The sequence below is a fragment of the Crocuta crocuta genome, unplaced genomic scaffold (assembly GCF_008692635.1).
Source record: "Crocuta crocuta isolate KB4526 unplaced genomic scaffold, BGI_CrCroc_1.0 scaffold127, whole genome shotgun sequence".
NCBI lineage: Eukaryota > Metazoa > Chordata > Mammalia > Carnivora > Hyaenidae > Crocuta > Crocuta crocuta.
This window is the reverse complement of record NW_027532008.1, coordinates 8,643,613-8,656,983: the sequence shown is the minus strand read 5'-3', so window position 1 is coordinate 8,656,983 and position 13,371 is coordinate 8,643,613. Positions and strand designations below refer to the sequence as shown.

The window sequence follows — 13,371 nt, the reverse complement described above, 5'->3', positions numbered from 1 at the left end:
CCCCAAGTCCTGAAGTTTGGAGTTTCAGATGCTGCAGCATAAACCGGCCCCTTCCGTGCACTAGAGCGAGCCATGATCTGGCAGCCTTTGCCCTGCTGTCCTGGACTGACTCCTTAGATGAGCAACTGTATACGTGCTGGGGAACAGACACGTCGTGGCTCGGGCTTACGAGGACAATTAAAGGCTCACAAAGGAGCTCCTTGCTTTCTCAAAGGATCAAAGATGACTGCACCCAGGTGATAGTCGAGCTGTAGAAATTAAGTCAGCCTTGGCCCTGGTGATTAATTGGTGGCAATTATAATTAGCTGCTAATTCATACTCCACTGGTTAAGCCAGCAGTGATTTCACTTCTGGAATACAGGTTATCAAGTGCACAGGTAATTCATCTCCCAAGATATTCTCAGGCACAGGGTTCTGGCATGTCAGCCTCCTCTAAGGGCCACTGGGGGCCAGACTGTGGGACTTGGAGCTGAGGTTCTTTTAAGACAGGTGGTGGGTGGTTGGGGTGAGTGAGTCTCCGGCAACCTTGACCCTGGGATTTTCTGGTCCTGGCTCTACCGCCAGCTTGCCAGGTGGCCAAGTTCACTCCCCAAGGGCCTGACTAATCCTGCTGTGGAGCTCAGATCAAAGGCCTGGGCATTGTTCCTGGTTTTTCTTGTTGCCCTACCCTGACATCCAGTCCAACTAATGGGGTCAGTGGCACCTCCAAAATCCATCCCAAGTCTGACCCTGGCACTCCACCTTCACCACCACTGCTTGCCATTGCCACTCTGGCCACTTTCCCTCTTCAACTACCAGCCATCACGTGGGTACTTATTTTTCACGCCTGCCAGCATTCTACTTGCCACACAGCAGCCAGAGGGGCAAAGTCATATGGCAGATCATGCTCTCTCCCCAACTAAAAATTCTCCCAGTGCACTCAGGAAAAAAAAATCCACATTTCTTCCCATGGTCCACAGGGCTGTACATTAGCTGGCCCCTACCCGTCTTCCACATCACTTTCCACTGATTCCTGTTTCAGGCACCTGTATCTGGCCCAACAAGAAGGCAAGCTCTTTTCTACCCCAGGGCCTTTGCACTTGCTTTTCTAACTAGAAAGCTCCTCCCCCAGAGCTCTGCCAGGCTGGTCCCTTCTCATCAGTCAGGCTGCAAATTATTACCTCCTTAGAGAAGCCATCCGCCTCTAATGTAGAACAGCTCACTGCCGGTCATGCTGTCCCCATCCCCTGTTCCTTCCACTGTTGTATCTGTGGATAGATTTATTGTCTGGCTTTCTCCACCAGAGTGTTGGGCCCACGAGGGCAGAAACCTTTGCTTTGTTCCTTGTCTCTCAGTGCCCTCGACGATGCCCAGCAATTAGTAAGATGTGTTGGCTCATTAACTGAAGCTCTCCCTTGTCTGCCAGGATTCTCTGACATGTCCACCCTTTTCTGCTTCCCACCTCCAGTGAGACTTACTCTCTGCTTCCAGGACCCTCGGAGTCCTGCTTCTCCAGGAGACAAGGGAGACGGTGGGTTTACTGGGTATGGCCTCTCTCCTCCTGTGGCTAGGGTCATCTCTTACAGGGATGAGTTACTCTTAAATGTCAAAGTCCTGACAGTGCCTAGCATACTCTCTCTTGGACCTGCTTATCAGTTCCTTCCTCAAATGTTACCTCCTCTGAGAAGTCCTCCTTGATTCCACTGCTTTCTATTCATTTATCAGGAGGTATTTTCTTATCACCATTTAAAACTTAATTTTTACTTATTTATCTATTTATTTTTTAAGTTTATTTATTTGAGAGGGAGAGAGAGACAAAGAGAGAGAGAGACAAAGAGAGAGGGAGAGAGAGAATCCCAAGCAGGCCCTGCACCATCAACACAGAGCCAGATGTGGGGCTCAAACCCATGGGCTGTGAGATCATGACCTGAGCTGAAATCAAGAGTCGGAGGCTTAACTGACTGAGCCACCCAGGCAACCCTATGTATTTATTTTTTAATATGTATTTATTTTGAGAGAGAGAGAGAGCGCATGAGCATACGTGCAAGTAGGGGAGAGGTGGAGAGAGAGAGAATCCCAAGCAGGCTCCACGCTGTCAGCACGGAGCCTGATGGGTGGCTCAAACCTACAGACCATGAGATCATGACCTGAGCTGAGATCAAGAGTTGGATGCTAACCGACTAAGCCAGCCGGGTGCCCCTAAAACTTGATTTTTTAATTTGTCTACTAGTTTGTAGACAAATTAATTTCTAGATGGAGACTAATTTCTCTCCATCTAGGAAATAAGCTACACATTCACTGTACATCCCTAGCACCTAGGCCTGTGCCTAAAACAAAGCAGATATGTAATTATCTTTGTAAGAGTAAAGAATGGAGTATTTGTAGGAATGAACGGATGGACAGATCTGTCGGGAGAGGTCCTAAATAGGGGAGGATAATTACGCTGGATGAGATTCGTATCCCCTTCTGGCAGAAGCACCGTATGATTAATAATCCTATTTGTACCGGAAGATTCATTAGTGCACTGCTCACTCGAAACCAGGCTTGGTGCTGCCCTCCACATGCATTGATTCCCTGAACCCTCACAGCCACTAGAGGAGGCAGCTCTATAGTATCTCCATTTAATCAGAGAAGAAACAGAGGCACAGACAGCTTGGTCACTTGCCCCGGGTCACCCAGCCGGTGAGTGGTGAAGCCGGCGGTCTGGCTGCAAAGGCTGTGCCCTTGGCCTGGCCCAGGACATGGGAACCGCAGCTGAGATGGCAAAATATGGTCTCTGCACACCTCCCAAGCCCACACGTTGCTTTTGGCTTCTGCTCCTCGCTCCTGGACCCCCTGGATCTGGGTCAGGCTTTGATCTTCCCCAGCCTGCCTGGCAGTGGGCAGTGGGACCACTCGGGCTACTCCTGAGGGCTACTCAGGTCCCAGTCCAGCGCCTGGGCCAGCTCTTCTGCAAACCCACCCAAAGGACTAAGGTCAGGGAAGCTGGTCTCCTGAGGTCCCTTCCAGTTCAGAGAACTAAGGGTCAGCCCCAGGGTACCTGTCCACCCTACTCCCTCCGCCCCCTGGGAGGAACCTACAAAAGTCCAAGGTCAAATAGGCTTGGAACAGCCCCAAAGCAGCCTCTGCACTACCACCTCTCAATGACCTCAGGAGACGGGGGTCTCCATGTCACTGAGCACGTGAATCCAGATGTGGGGATGTGGGCCTGGAGACCCACAGTGGGAGGTCACAGGCGAGCTGGTGCCGGTCAGGCATCTGTGCCTTTAACAAGCTCCCCAGATCACTCTGGAGCAGGTGTCCCTGTGATGAGACACACAGCAGGGGGCGTCCTGGTATGAGAGGGTCTGGGCACCCTGACGCCCAGCAGCAGGGGCATGATCAAGGTGGCCCCTGGTGCTTCCTCGGCGGGAAGGAAAGCCACTGTCCCTGGCACCCCTACCAAAGGGCCGGGCATCACCTGAGGAGCCTGCCCGTGAGATTGGTCGCCCTCCCAGTGCTCCGAGGAGCTTGGAATGCTTAGCTTTGTACAAGAGGGAAGAACAGGTGCACAGAAGCTTTCAGAGCCGCTCCGCCCAGAGAGGGGTTACCCGGGTTAACAACGGATAACAATGCTGGTTATCTGATCTGATGCCAGCCATTGTTCATCCCACTGTGGCTGTCTTTTAAAGGCAGATCTACCGTGCAGTGAGTTTGGGGGGTCCAGGACAAACCCATGTGGTCAGTGGCAAATCCTATTTTCTGTGTTCGATGTTCAGGGGTATGAAGGGTGCACACACAAGTCCAGGCGTGGCCCTCGGCCGTGGTCCACAGGCACACATGCAGGTGACAAATCACCCTGTTCTTTGGACAATCTTGGTGGTGGTTGCGGGGGGGTGGAGGGCAGGGAAACCTAGGGATCTCAGCTCGGCCACCAGCTGGGCAGGAGTGTGCCAGTCCCCACACAGCCGCAGAGCGGCCCCAGTGCCCATGGCAGACACACGACCTCGCACTGCGGAAGCCCTTGGTGCCCAGCTGTCCCTCTGGCCTAGGAAGAGCAAGGGGCGTGTCTGACATCACCCAGGCTGATCATGACAGAGCAGGGGCCAGCACCCGCACTTCTAGGCTCCCCCACCCCAGCATCTCCCAAGAGGGAAGCTACTCCATGTTGCACATGGGTGTGAGTTCTGTCCTGTGCACCGGATGCCAGGCAGCACCTCTGGAGCTCAGCACGAAACGCCCGTTGCACCCCAGGGCTTGTGATAACAAGCCCGCCCTCCCCACATTTTCTTTTTTCTGTTCTTAATTTAATTTTGGGAGAGACAAAGAGAGACGGAGCTTCCCAGGCTAAGATGCCAGGGGAGGCGGCACCACCCTGCTAGCACCCACGCTGTGCACCGTGTCAGGCAGGAGGGGACTCGTGTTTACTCCTGTCCCTGGGGTCTGATGACACACTCTCGGGTTGTATACGTACCACTGCCACTCAGCCTGCTGTGCCACCGTGCCCTCAACTGACAGACTTTTAGAAACTTTTAGAAATATATCTCCATTTTTGCCCTAAGTGAACTTTTTTTGCATGTAAAGAATCATGCCGGGGCACCTGGGTGGCTCAGTCTGTTAAGCCTCCAACTTCGGTTCAGGTCATGGTCTCACGATTCGTGGGTTTGAGCCCTGCTTCCGGCTCTGTGCTGACAGCTCAGAGCCTGGAGCTGCTTCAGATTCTGTCTCCTTCTCTCTCTGCCCCTCTCCCACTCACAGTCTGTCTGTCTGTTTCTCTCTCTCAAAAATAAATAAACATTAAAAAAAAAGATTAGACTCTGGAACCACGCTGCCTGTGTTTAAATTCTGGCCCCACTACTTTGTAGCTATGTGACTCAGGCAAGTTATTTCCCTCTCCGGGCTATAGTTTCTTTTGTAAAATGGAAACAGTAATAGCATCTGCATACGAGGGTCACTGTGGGGTTTAATGAATTAGTATAAAGCACTTAGCTCAGGGCATGCATACAGTGGGCCCTCAAGGAGTATCAGTATGGCAAGAATCACTCCCAGGCCCTCGCACAGCACCAGGCACACACAGTGGGCGCTCAGTTCTTACCTGCTGATGGATGAACCAGTCACTTTGGATCCTGATAACAGGTTGTATGAGTTGCAAGGATGAGGACAAAAAACTCAGCAATCAGGTGACAGCGTTTGCAATTTCACCACGCCAAAACACCAACACTTCAAACTTTTCTGATTCATCGGGGAGGGAGGCTTTGCAACTCAGGAATAGAGACCTCATCACAAAGTGGAGTCAAGTCAGCACTAAGGCTGCTGTCCAGCCCCACAGCTTGGAGTTGACGCTATCTTTGGATTCAGAGGACAGAGGGCAAACCCCGCGAGTCAGGTGAAGTTTCCTGGGCACCAGTGCAAAGCTCACAGTGACATTCACTTTGCCTTGAATGGAATTTTTGAAACTTACTTGGAAATGTAATCCTGGGCTACTTATTTAACCTCCTCAGCCTGATTTCTGCTCCAGTGAGTAGGGGTAATATTACCTTCCTCAGCAGTGGACCTAAGGACTATATACTGTGTAGCAATTCCCAATCGACCTGCGATGTGCAGGACCTAGGAGAGCAACTAGAATAACTTATAAAGATTACCAGGTATAAACAAACCGGCCCCACCTGAGATGGATGAATTCTGGGTCCGAAAGCACTGGTTCTCAACCAGGGACATTTTTTTGCTCTCCAGATGACATTTGGCAACTATGGAGACATTTTTGGTTGTCACAACTCAGGAAGTGCTACTGGCATCTGGTGAGTGGCGGCCAGGGACGCTGCTCAACATCCCACAGTGCACGGACGACCCCACAACAAAGAGTGATCCAGTCCCAAATGCCAACAGTGCTGAGCCTGAGGAACCTGGTAGAGAGGAACCTGGTAGGAACAGCTTAGATTCAGTTGAAGCTTCAGCATATAGAAGACTTATTTTTCCAGTTGTGTGGGAGAAAGTGTGGTGGGTTGTTACTGGGTGAGGAGGGCATGATGAGCACACACAATTCCACCCAGCTGCCAACATGGCACCGTTTCGTGACTAAGATCCCAGCACTGTCGGTAAAGGTCAAACTTCCAGGAAGTTCTGAGAAATGCCGCCTTTAATATTGATTTCCTGGGCTGATTCCATGACTAATCACCCCACCTCACACCCAGAGAGAAATCCAAGTGGCAAGAAAGCCTCTTCCCACCCTACTAATCTCTAGAAGAAGATGGCTTAACCCTCAAGTTCGAACAAACCACCTTGCTAATATCTAAGCTCATTTTCTAAAGGAAGGCCATCTGTCCGTCCATCCGTCCGTCCATCCATCCAACCATCCATCCATCCATCCATCCATCCACCACCCTTCCATGTCTCCATTCATTGATTCATCCATTCTCTCTTCTGTCTGCTTGTCCTTCCTTCCTCTCTTCCTTCTTCCTATCCATTCATTCATCCTTCTGTCTCTCTACCTTTCCATCTATCCATCCAATAATTATGATATGCCTACCATATGTCCATCACTATGGTAGATGTTGGGATGCAATGGTGAACAAGCCAGACCAGGGCCCTGCCCTCATGGAGTTTATGGGGAAAGTAAGAACCTGAAAAAACAGGCCAACATTGACATTGATCTTCCTCTTACCAGACCCCTAACTGCGCTCTTAGAACTAAAGACAGTTTTTGTTTGTTTGTTGTTTTTAAGGAGCAACTGGCTGTTGTCCCTTATTTGTATTTGATATTGCAGTTCAGAGAGGTTAAGGGACTTGATCAAGGTCACACAATGAGAGAGTCTCAGAGACAAGGTGAGTATCCAGGTTTCCTGATTTCCGGGGCTTTGCCATTTGCCTCTAAACCCCACCACTCATGAGCAGCACTTGCGGCCAGCTCTGTTCACATCACTCTGCACCTGTTTCTCACTGAATCCTTACCACCACCCTATAAGGGTGAGACTACTGTTATTCCCATTTTTTTTAAGTGTCTTTTATTTATTTTTGAGAGAGAGAGAGAGACAGCGTGAGCAGGGGAGGGCCAGAGAGAGAGGGAGATACAGAATCCGAAGAGAAGCTCCAGCACAGAGCCTAATGTGGGGCTCGAACCCACAAACTGAGATCATGACCTGAGCCGAAGCCAGATGCTTAACCTACTGAGCCACCCAGGCGCCCCTGTTATTCTCATTTGATACCTTAGGAAACTGAGGCACAGGGGCATTCAGTAGCTTGCCAAAGTACAGCCTGAATTTTAACACCCAGGGAGGCTGACTCCCAAAATGCCCCTACTTCTTGGTCCCTGGTTCTTCGTTAATATGGATAAAGAGTTAGCCATGAGAACTACTCGCAAGCCAGCCCCACCTCTGGGCCTCATTTCCCCATCTATATGATGTGACGGTGGTCTAGATGGTTTGAAGGTCCTGCCTTTGACCTCTGTAGACCTTTGGAACCCCAGCACCCGCCCCCGCTGGGTCCCGGTGTGCTGCTGAAGCCACTCTTGTTCATGTCTGCAGGCACCTGGCGAGGCCATCAGATAAGCCAAAGGCCCCCCAATGTTATCAGGGATGGGTGTTATTCATATATGGGGTGCTATTACATTCTGTGGGGATGCCTCTGTGTGTCCCAACCCTTGTGGGTAAAATCTGCTAAGGTTCTGGTTAGAAAGTCCAGCTCTGCCACTCACTAGCTGAGGCCAGTTACTCAGTTACTCTGAGCCTCGGTTTGCTCATCTGTAAAGTGGGTGGGCTGCCTGCAGTAAGGGTGGCTGTGAGGATGAAATGCGACAATGTGTGAAAAGGGCCAGCATGGCGACCTGCATTAACAGGTGCTAAGTGGTGGTTACTGTCAATAGAATCTAAAAGGCAGTGTTGGGCTCAACACAGCTCAGAGAACGCCCCCGGTAGGGCACGATGTACCAGGTGGTGACATAAGGCATGTGGTTTTAAACCCACTCCAATTGTTCTGCAGGAACAAGACCTGTGGCCAAGGTCAACCCATGGCAGAGAGGGGTAAGTTGTGTCCTAGTAGCCCAAGGGTGCTCAGGAGGATTTGTGGTTTGCAGGTGGGGGGCAGGAGGAGGGGTGGGGTGACACGGCTCTCCAGATAAGGAAAGGGAGAAACTGAGGCAGATGTGGATGCACTGGGACAGCTTCTCCTCCCACCCAGTGATAAGGCAACGGGACCAAGTGCTAGCCCGGGAGGCCAGAGGCCTGGGTCTGAGGCCCACTCTGCCTTTAGCACTGTGTGTCCCAGGGGAAGCCCCTTCCCCTCTCTGGGCCTTAATCTCTCTACTGGAAAAACAAAAGACTCATCCAAGATGACCTTGACCATATGTCTCAGACCTACAAAACGGAAGCAGGAGCCTCAACCATCCCCCCACAACCCCCCCGTGCAGGGGGGAGCTGGCGGTACGGCCCTTAGCGACGGTGGATACTCAGTGGGTGCTCAGTTGGTGGCTTAGTCGTTACAGGATTATAACGTGAGAGTGTCTGTGCCTTCCAGCTACTTGAGTCTCCGTGCAAACTCAATCCTCTCCTCTGCGAGCATTCGGGGAGAATCAGACATTATTAACCCTTCCTTACTTCTGTTCTAAAAAAAACAAAAAACAGCGTCATGACTGAGCAATGCTCTCAGGCCACTGTGCCATTTCCTGGGCAAGTCTCGTCAGCAAACAGAGGAGTATTAACGCCACACCTGTCTGGGAACTGGGGCTCAGCAAGTCACCCGTGAGGCCCCATTCAGCTCTGAGATACGGAGTGAAAATATTCTGTTTGGTTAGAGTCGGGCCAAAAAGTATAGTTTGGGTTTTGAGCCTTAGAGCTGAGCTTCTCAGACTATAAAGCATCTGGGATCTTGTCAACGCACAGATTCTGGTTCAGTAGGTCTGCGTGGGGCCCGAGTGTGGATTTCGACCAAAGTTCCCCGCTGCTGACACTGCTGGTCCGCGGACCACACCATGAAAAGCAAGGACTTAAGGCTCTTTCTTTTTAAAAAATATGAAAGAAAAATGCATTCATCTCAGAAGAAGAAGCCCCAAGGGACGGTGACCTCTGTGCTCTGCCATCGTCGCGGACACTGCGCTGAACAAGCTTTAGTAGCAAGCGTGTGTGAGAAACTAGTTTCTGTGACCTGTTGTGTAGGCTTGAGGAGGTCCCAGCTCCCTACTTTCTTAGGGTCGCTGACCACCACTCTGCCTGAAAGGGTCACTCAGGATTCCCCAGCTGGATACGAACACCCAGGCAACGGGCATCGGGCAACCAGAATGCCAGAGATGGGACATCACTCCTGGCCGCTGTCCTGCATTTCCGCTACCGGGTGTCTCACCAATTCTGCAGTCTCTCCATCAGAATGACTCCCAGGAAAGCCCTTCAACCCCCAGAATCTCTGCTGCCCTCCCTGAGGCCCGTGTCTCCTCTTGCCCGGCTGACAGGGACGCCTCCTACAGTCCACCTGGGTGAAATGCACCTGCTCTCTTCCCCAGCTCAGCCGCCAAGGTGGCCCAAAGCCCTGCGCGCTGGGCTCCTGCCCCCAGTGACCTTCCCCCCTGTGCTCTTTCCTCCTGTGTTCCTGCGCATGCTGTTCCTCTTCTCGTGATTCCGTTCCTCCTCCTCCTCCCCCCACCCTCCGCTCCCCACGAGCCAGGGCTCCCCTGGGGAGGTGGTGCAACATTCCCTGTGTACTTTTTAAATGTAATTTTATGTAGTTTTTCCCTAAAGGTGTAACTTTTCCCCACGTGATGGTTTGGGGGCTGTTGGGATTTTACTTATCATTCTCTGTTCCTCCTTCCTGCTTGCTGCCAGAATAAATATCGGAGGTCTTGGTGCCAAAGTCCCTCGCCAGCCCAGGGAACAGAAGAAGCCACACACACAGTAACAGGGGGGCCCGGGCAGAGAGGAGGTGGTGGGGAGAACCTGATGCGGAGCTACGGGCGTGAGGAGTGCTCGTGAGGCAGCCCTGAAGGAGTGTGATGGAGAGCACCCCGGGGTGCTGCAGTGGGTGGACTGGGGACCCCAAAAGGTACATCCACGTCCTGGAACCTGGAACCTCCAATCTTATTTTGAAAAAGGGTCTTTGCAAATATAATTAAGTTAAAGACGAGGGCAGCCTGTACAATGTTCTTACAGGAGGCACGGAGAGGAGAGAGAAGGGAGGAGGAAGCCACGGGACAGACGATGAAGGCAGAGACCAGAGAGATAAGGCCAGAGGCCGAGGAACACCGGGAGCTCGCAGAAGCTGAAAGAGGCGAGAAGGATTCTCCTCCCTGGCCTTCAGAGGGAGCGAGACCCTGCTTGACACTTGCTTTCAGAATTCAGGCCTCCAGAGCTCTGCGAGAATACATTTCTGCAGCTTCAAGCTGCCCAGGGTACGGTAATTTGTTACAACAGCCCCAGGAACGAAAACAGGTGGGATCCCACGCTGCCACTTGCTGTGAAGCCTTGGGTAAATCACTTAACCTCTCTGAAGCGACTTCCTCACCCACACAATGGGGCAATAAGATCTATCTCATTAATTCATTCAACAGATAGCTACCAAGTATGGACCGTGTCCCAGGTGCTATGTTAGGTACTAGAAATACGTGGTAAAGAAAACCAGATGTGGTTCTGCCTGCCTGGTGCCTGCGGTCCAGAGGGGAAGCCTGCAAAGAATCACGTAACCATTCAAATGTAGCCGTGGCCATGTGGTGCTGGGAGGAGCATCCCAGATGGGAGGCCAGAGGCTTCCCCAGGGAATAGAGGCCTGAGCGGAGGGTTGAAGGCAAGGTGGAAGTAACTGGACAAGATGAGCAGGGAAGGGCATGTGCAAAGTCCGCGGTGCAGGAAGCACAGGCGCTTGGGGAGGCCGCTGTGGAAAGCGGGGACGGGTGTGCTGAGAGACGAGGCCGGGTGGGGCCGGGGGCCACTCTCTGGAGCACAGTAGGAGCCACGCGTGGTCCCGTGTGCATCTGGAAAGATCACTGAGTGGCAGCGTGGAGAACAAAGTGCTGACTAGAATGGAGGCAGGAAGACCTGAGGACACCAGGAGGGGGTGACGGTGGCTTAGGCCGGGATGGCGGGTGGAGACAGCGAAGGAACCAGATCCAAGAGCTGCTTAGGAGGTCAAGCCACGGGGCCTTACGAAATAACTCTCAAGCACCCACAGTGTCTGGCATGAATGAAGTGCTTACTGGTTCTCCCACTGCACAGGGTCCCTTTCCTTCTCTGTACCAAAAGACCATGGGGGAGGGGGCGGGCCCACAGGGCGCAGCACCTGTCACCGGCTTTCCAGGCTACGAGTGGAGATGAGACCCCAAATAGATAGAACTTAGAAAATCAACTCACCATCCTGGAGGGAGAAGCTGAGAAGGTCCTGTGGGGAAAAAGGGACAGGAATTAGCGATGTGTTTGATACGTAACTATCTGCTTGTTTGAACAGCACTTGTTGACTTTCGCTAAGTGGGAGAACAAGACAGACAAAATAGCTCTGCCTTTTGTCCTAGTGGTGAGCCAGACACACAGACAGGCAAATAAAGAAACGTGTGGGAATTTCAAGGAAGGAAATCCACTGATTCGACAACAGCCCACGTCATCTGTAACTGCACAGAGCAGGTGAGCGGCACACCCCAGAACACACAGTGGAGCTGCTTCTCTTCTGAAAAGAGGCACCACAGCTTAGCACTCAGGAGCCCGGACTCTGGGGTCAGACTGCCAAGGTTCAATTCCTGGCTAGGTCATGTGTCAAGCGGCATGACCCTGAGCAAGTCCCTTAACCTCTCTGTGCCTCAGTTTTCCCACTTATAAAATGGGGATGATCACACTACCTAACTCATAAAGTGGCTCTGAGAATTAAATGAGCTAGTATTTGTAAGGTGCTAGCACATAATAAGCACCATTTACATATTAAATTAAAGTTGCAGTAAACATTCAGTAGTAGTAACTCACTATTAGCTCTGATCAGCATCCTGTGATATTATGACAAGCTACCTTATCTTTCAAAGACCCCGCCCCACTAGAAGCGGTTTTCAGACTGACTTTGAAAGGAAATCATTTGTTCTTTCCCCAACAGCCAGCTGCGCCCCCCTCTCCCCCGACCACCGGGGGGATGGTGGGTGTACCTGAATGATCACCAGTGGGTTGTCCTTCAAGATGGGGTCCTTCAATAAAATGGGGGCAAACACATCTGCTCCTTCGCCTCCCAGGCCATTGGCAAAAGCGGTCATGGTCGGTAAGACGGCTCCGGGCAACTCCAGCCACTTCACCAGGCCTGTCACAAACTCTGTGCAGAACGAGCTGAAAGGCAGACACGGCTTAGACCCCAAGGCTCCGAGAACAGTTCTCAAGAGGCCGCCGGGATGTTTGGGTGAGACGCGCTCACGAGTGTCAACGGCCGGCCTGTACTAAACCCACAGTGACGTGGTCCATGGAAGGAGCTGGAGCTCCAGAAACTTAATTTCAGGTGATGTGGATCATAGCTCCTTCTTCCACCAGAACTTTTCCCAAAGTGGCTGAGAAACCACAGGGAGGAGGGTGAGGAGCTGACAGGCGCCCAGGCTGTGCTGGGGGCCAAGGAATCAGGGAAACAGGATGCCCCTGCCTCAGGTGAGAGGCACGCAGGAACATATGTGACTCACACACCCTTGTGGCCTGCGACAGGCCAGGACAGAGGCAGGAACGGAGCCCCATGTGTGCAGAGAGGCAGTGCCCAGACCCACCTGCAGAGGTGAGAGGCAGCTGCTAGAAGCTGCTAGAAAAGGCATCCTACAGACGGTGATTTGCCGCTGTCGGAAAACACTGAGGACACGCTTCCAGGAAACAAGTCAGTCATTGCAGAAGCGGTAAGCACACAGGAAGGGTCTTTACTCCGATGGTGCCCATGGCCGCCATTTGCTTCAGTCCCACAGGAGTCCCTGGGCAGGGGACGGACCCCTGGAGGACCCCAGGAGGGAAGAGCCCCCTGAGCTGTGGGAAGCACACAGCGTCTGGGCCCCTGGGGAAGAGTCCACATCAGACTTCGCTTCAAAGCCACAAACTGTTCCTCACAGTGACTGTGGTAAACCAGGTGGGGGGGGGCGGGGAGAGGGGTCCAGAGCAGGGTGACAGTTAGGAGGTGATTCTACTAGTCCAGAAAAAGAAGGCTGAGGCCTAGAGGCCAAGTCTCTCTGCAAACCTACATCCCAGCCTGCCTCAACCACGCTACCCCGGGGTTCCTCACACTGGGTTCTGATGGGGCCAGGGCGGAACCAGGTCTCCCCAAAACAGAGCTCCCTGGTGGTGTGGGCAACCTCGGGCGGCCCCCAAGGATCTGAGGCAGCCCACCTGCCCCCTCCCTAGAGCCACCAGTGCCCAAGCCCAGTGGAGAGGTCGCTGCAGACCAGCTAAAATCCTGCCCTGACAATGTTCTGGTTCAGTCTCCAGGAAGCAAGACTGGGCCG

General features: G+C 52.4%; 1 protein-coding gene across 7 annotated transcripts in view; it reads right to left on the bottom strand.

Moving 5' to 3' along the window:
- Positions 1-13,371, bottom strand: part of TMCO4 (transmembrane and coiled-coil domains 4) — an 82,599-nt gene that overhangs the window by 53,076 nt on the left and 16,152 nt on the right. For all 7 annotated transcript variants that reach the window (XR_013337968.1, XR_013337969.1, XM_077775569.1 and 4 more), the window contains 2 exons: positions 12,055-12,229; positions 11,282-11,309 (listed from right to left, as the gene is read on the bottom strand). Coding sequence is in view for 5 of the 7 variants with exons in the window: in XM_077775569.1 (XP_077631695.1) it covers positions 11,282-11,309; positions 12,055-12,229 (203 nt within the window). In the remaining 2 variants the exon portion in view is untranslated. The remainder of the gene's footprint in view (positions 1-11,281; positions 11,310-12,054; positions 12,230-13,371) is intronic.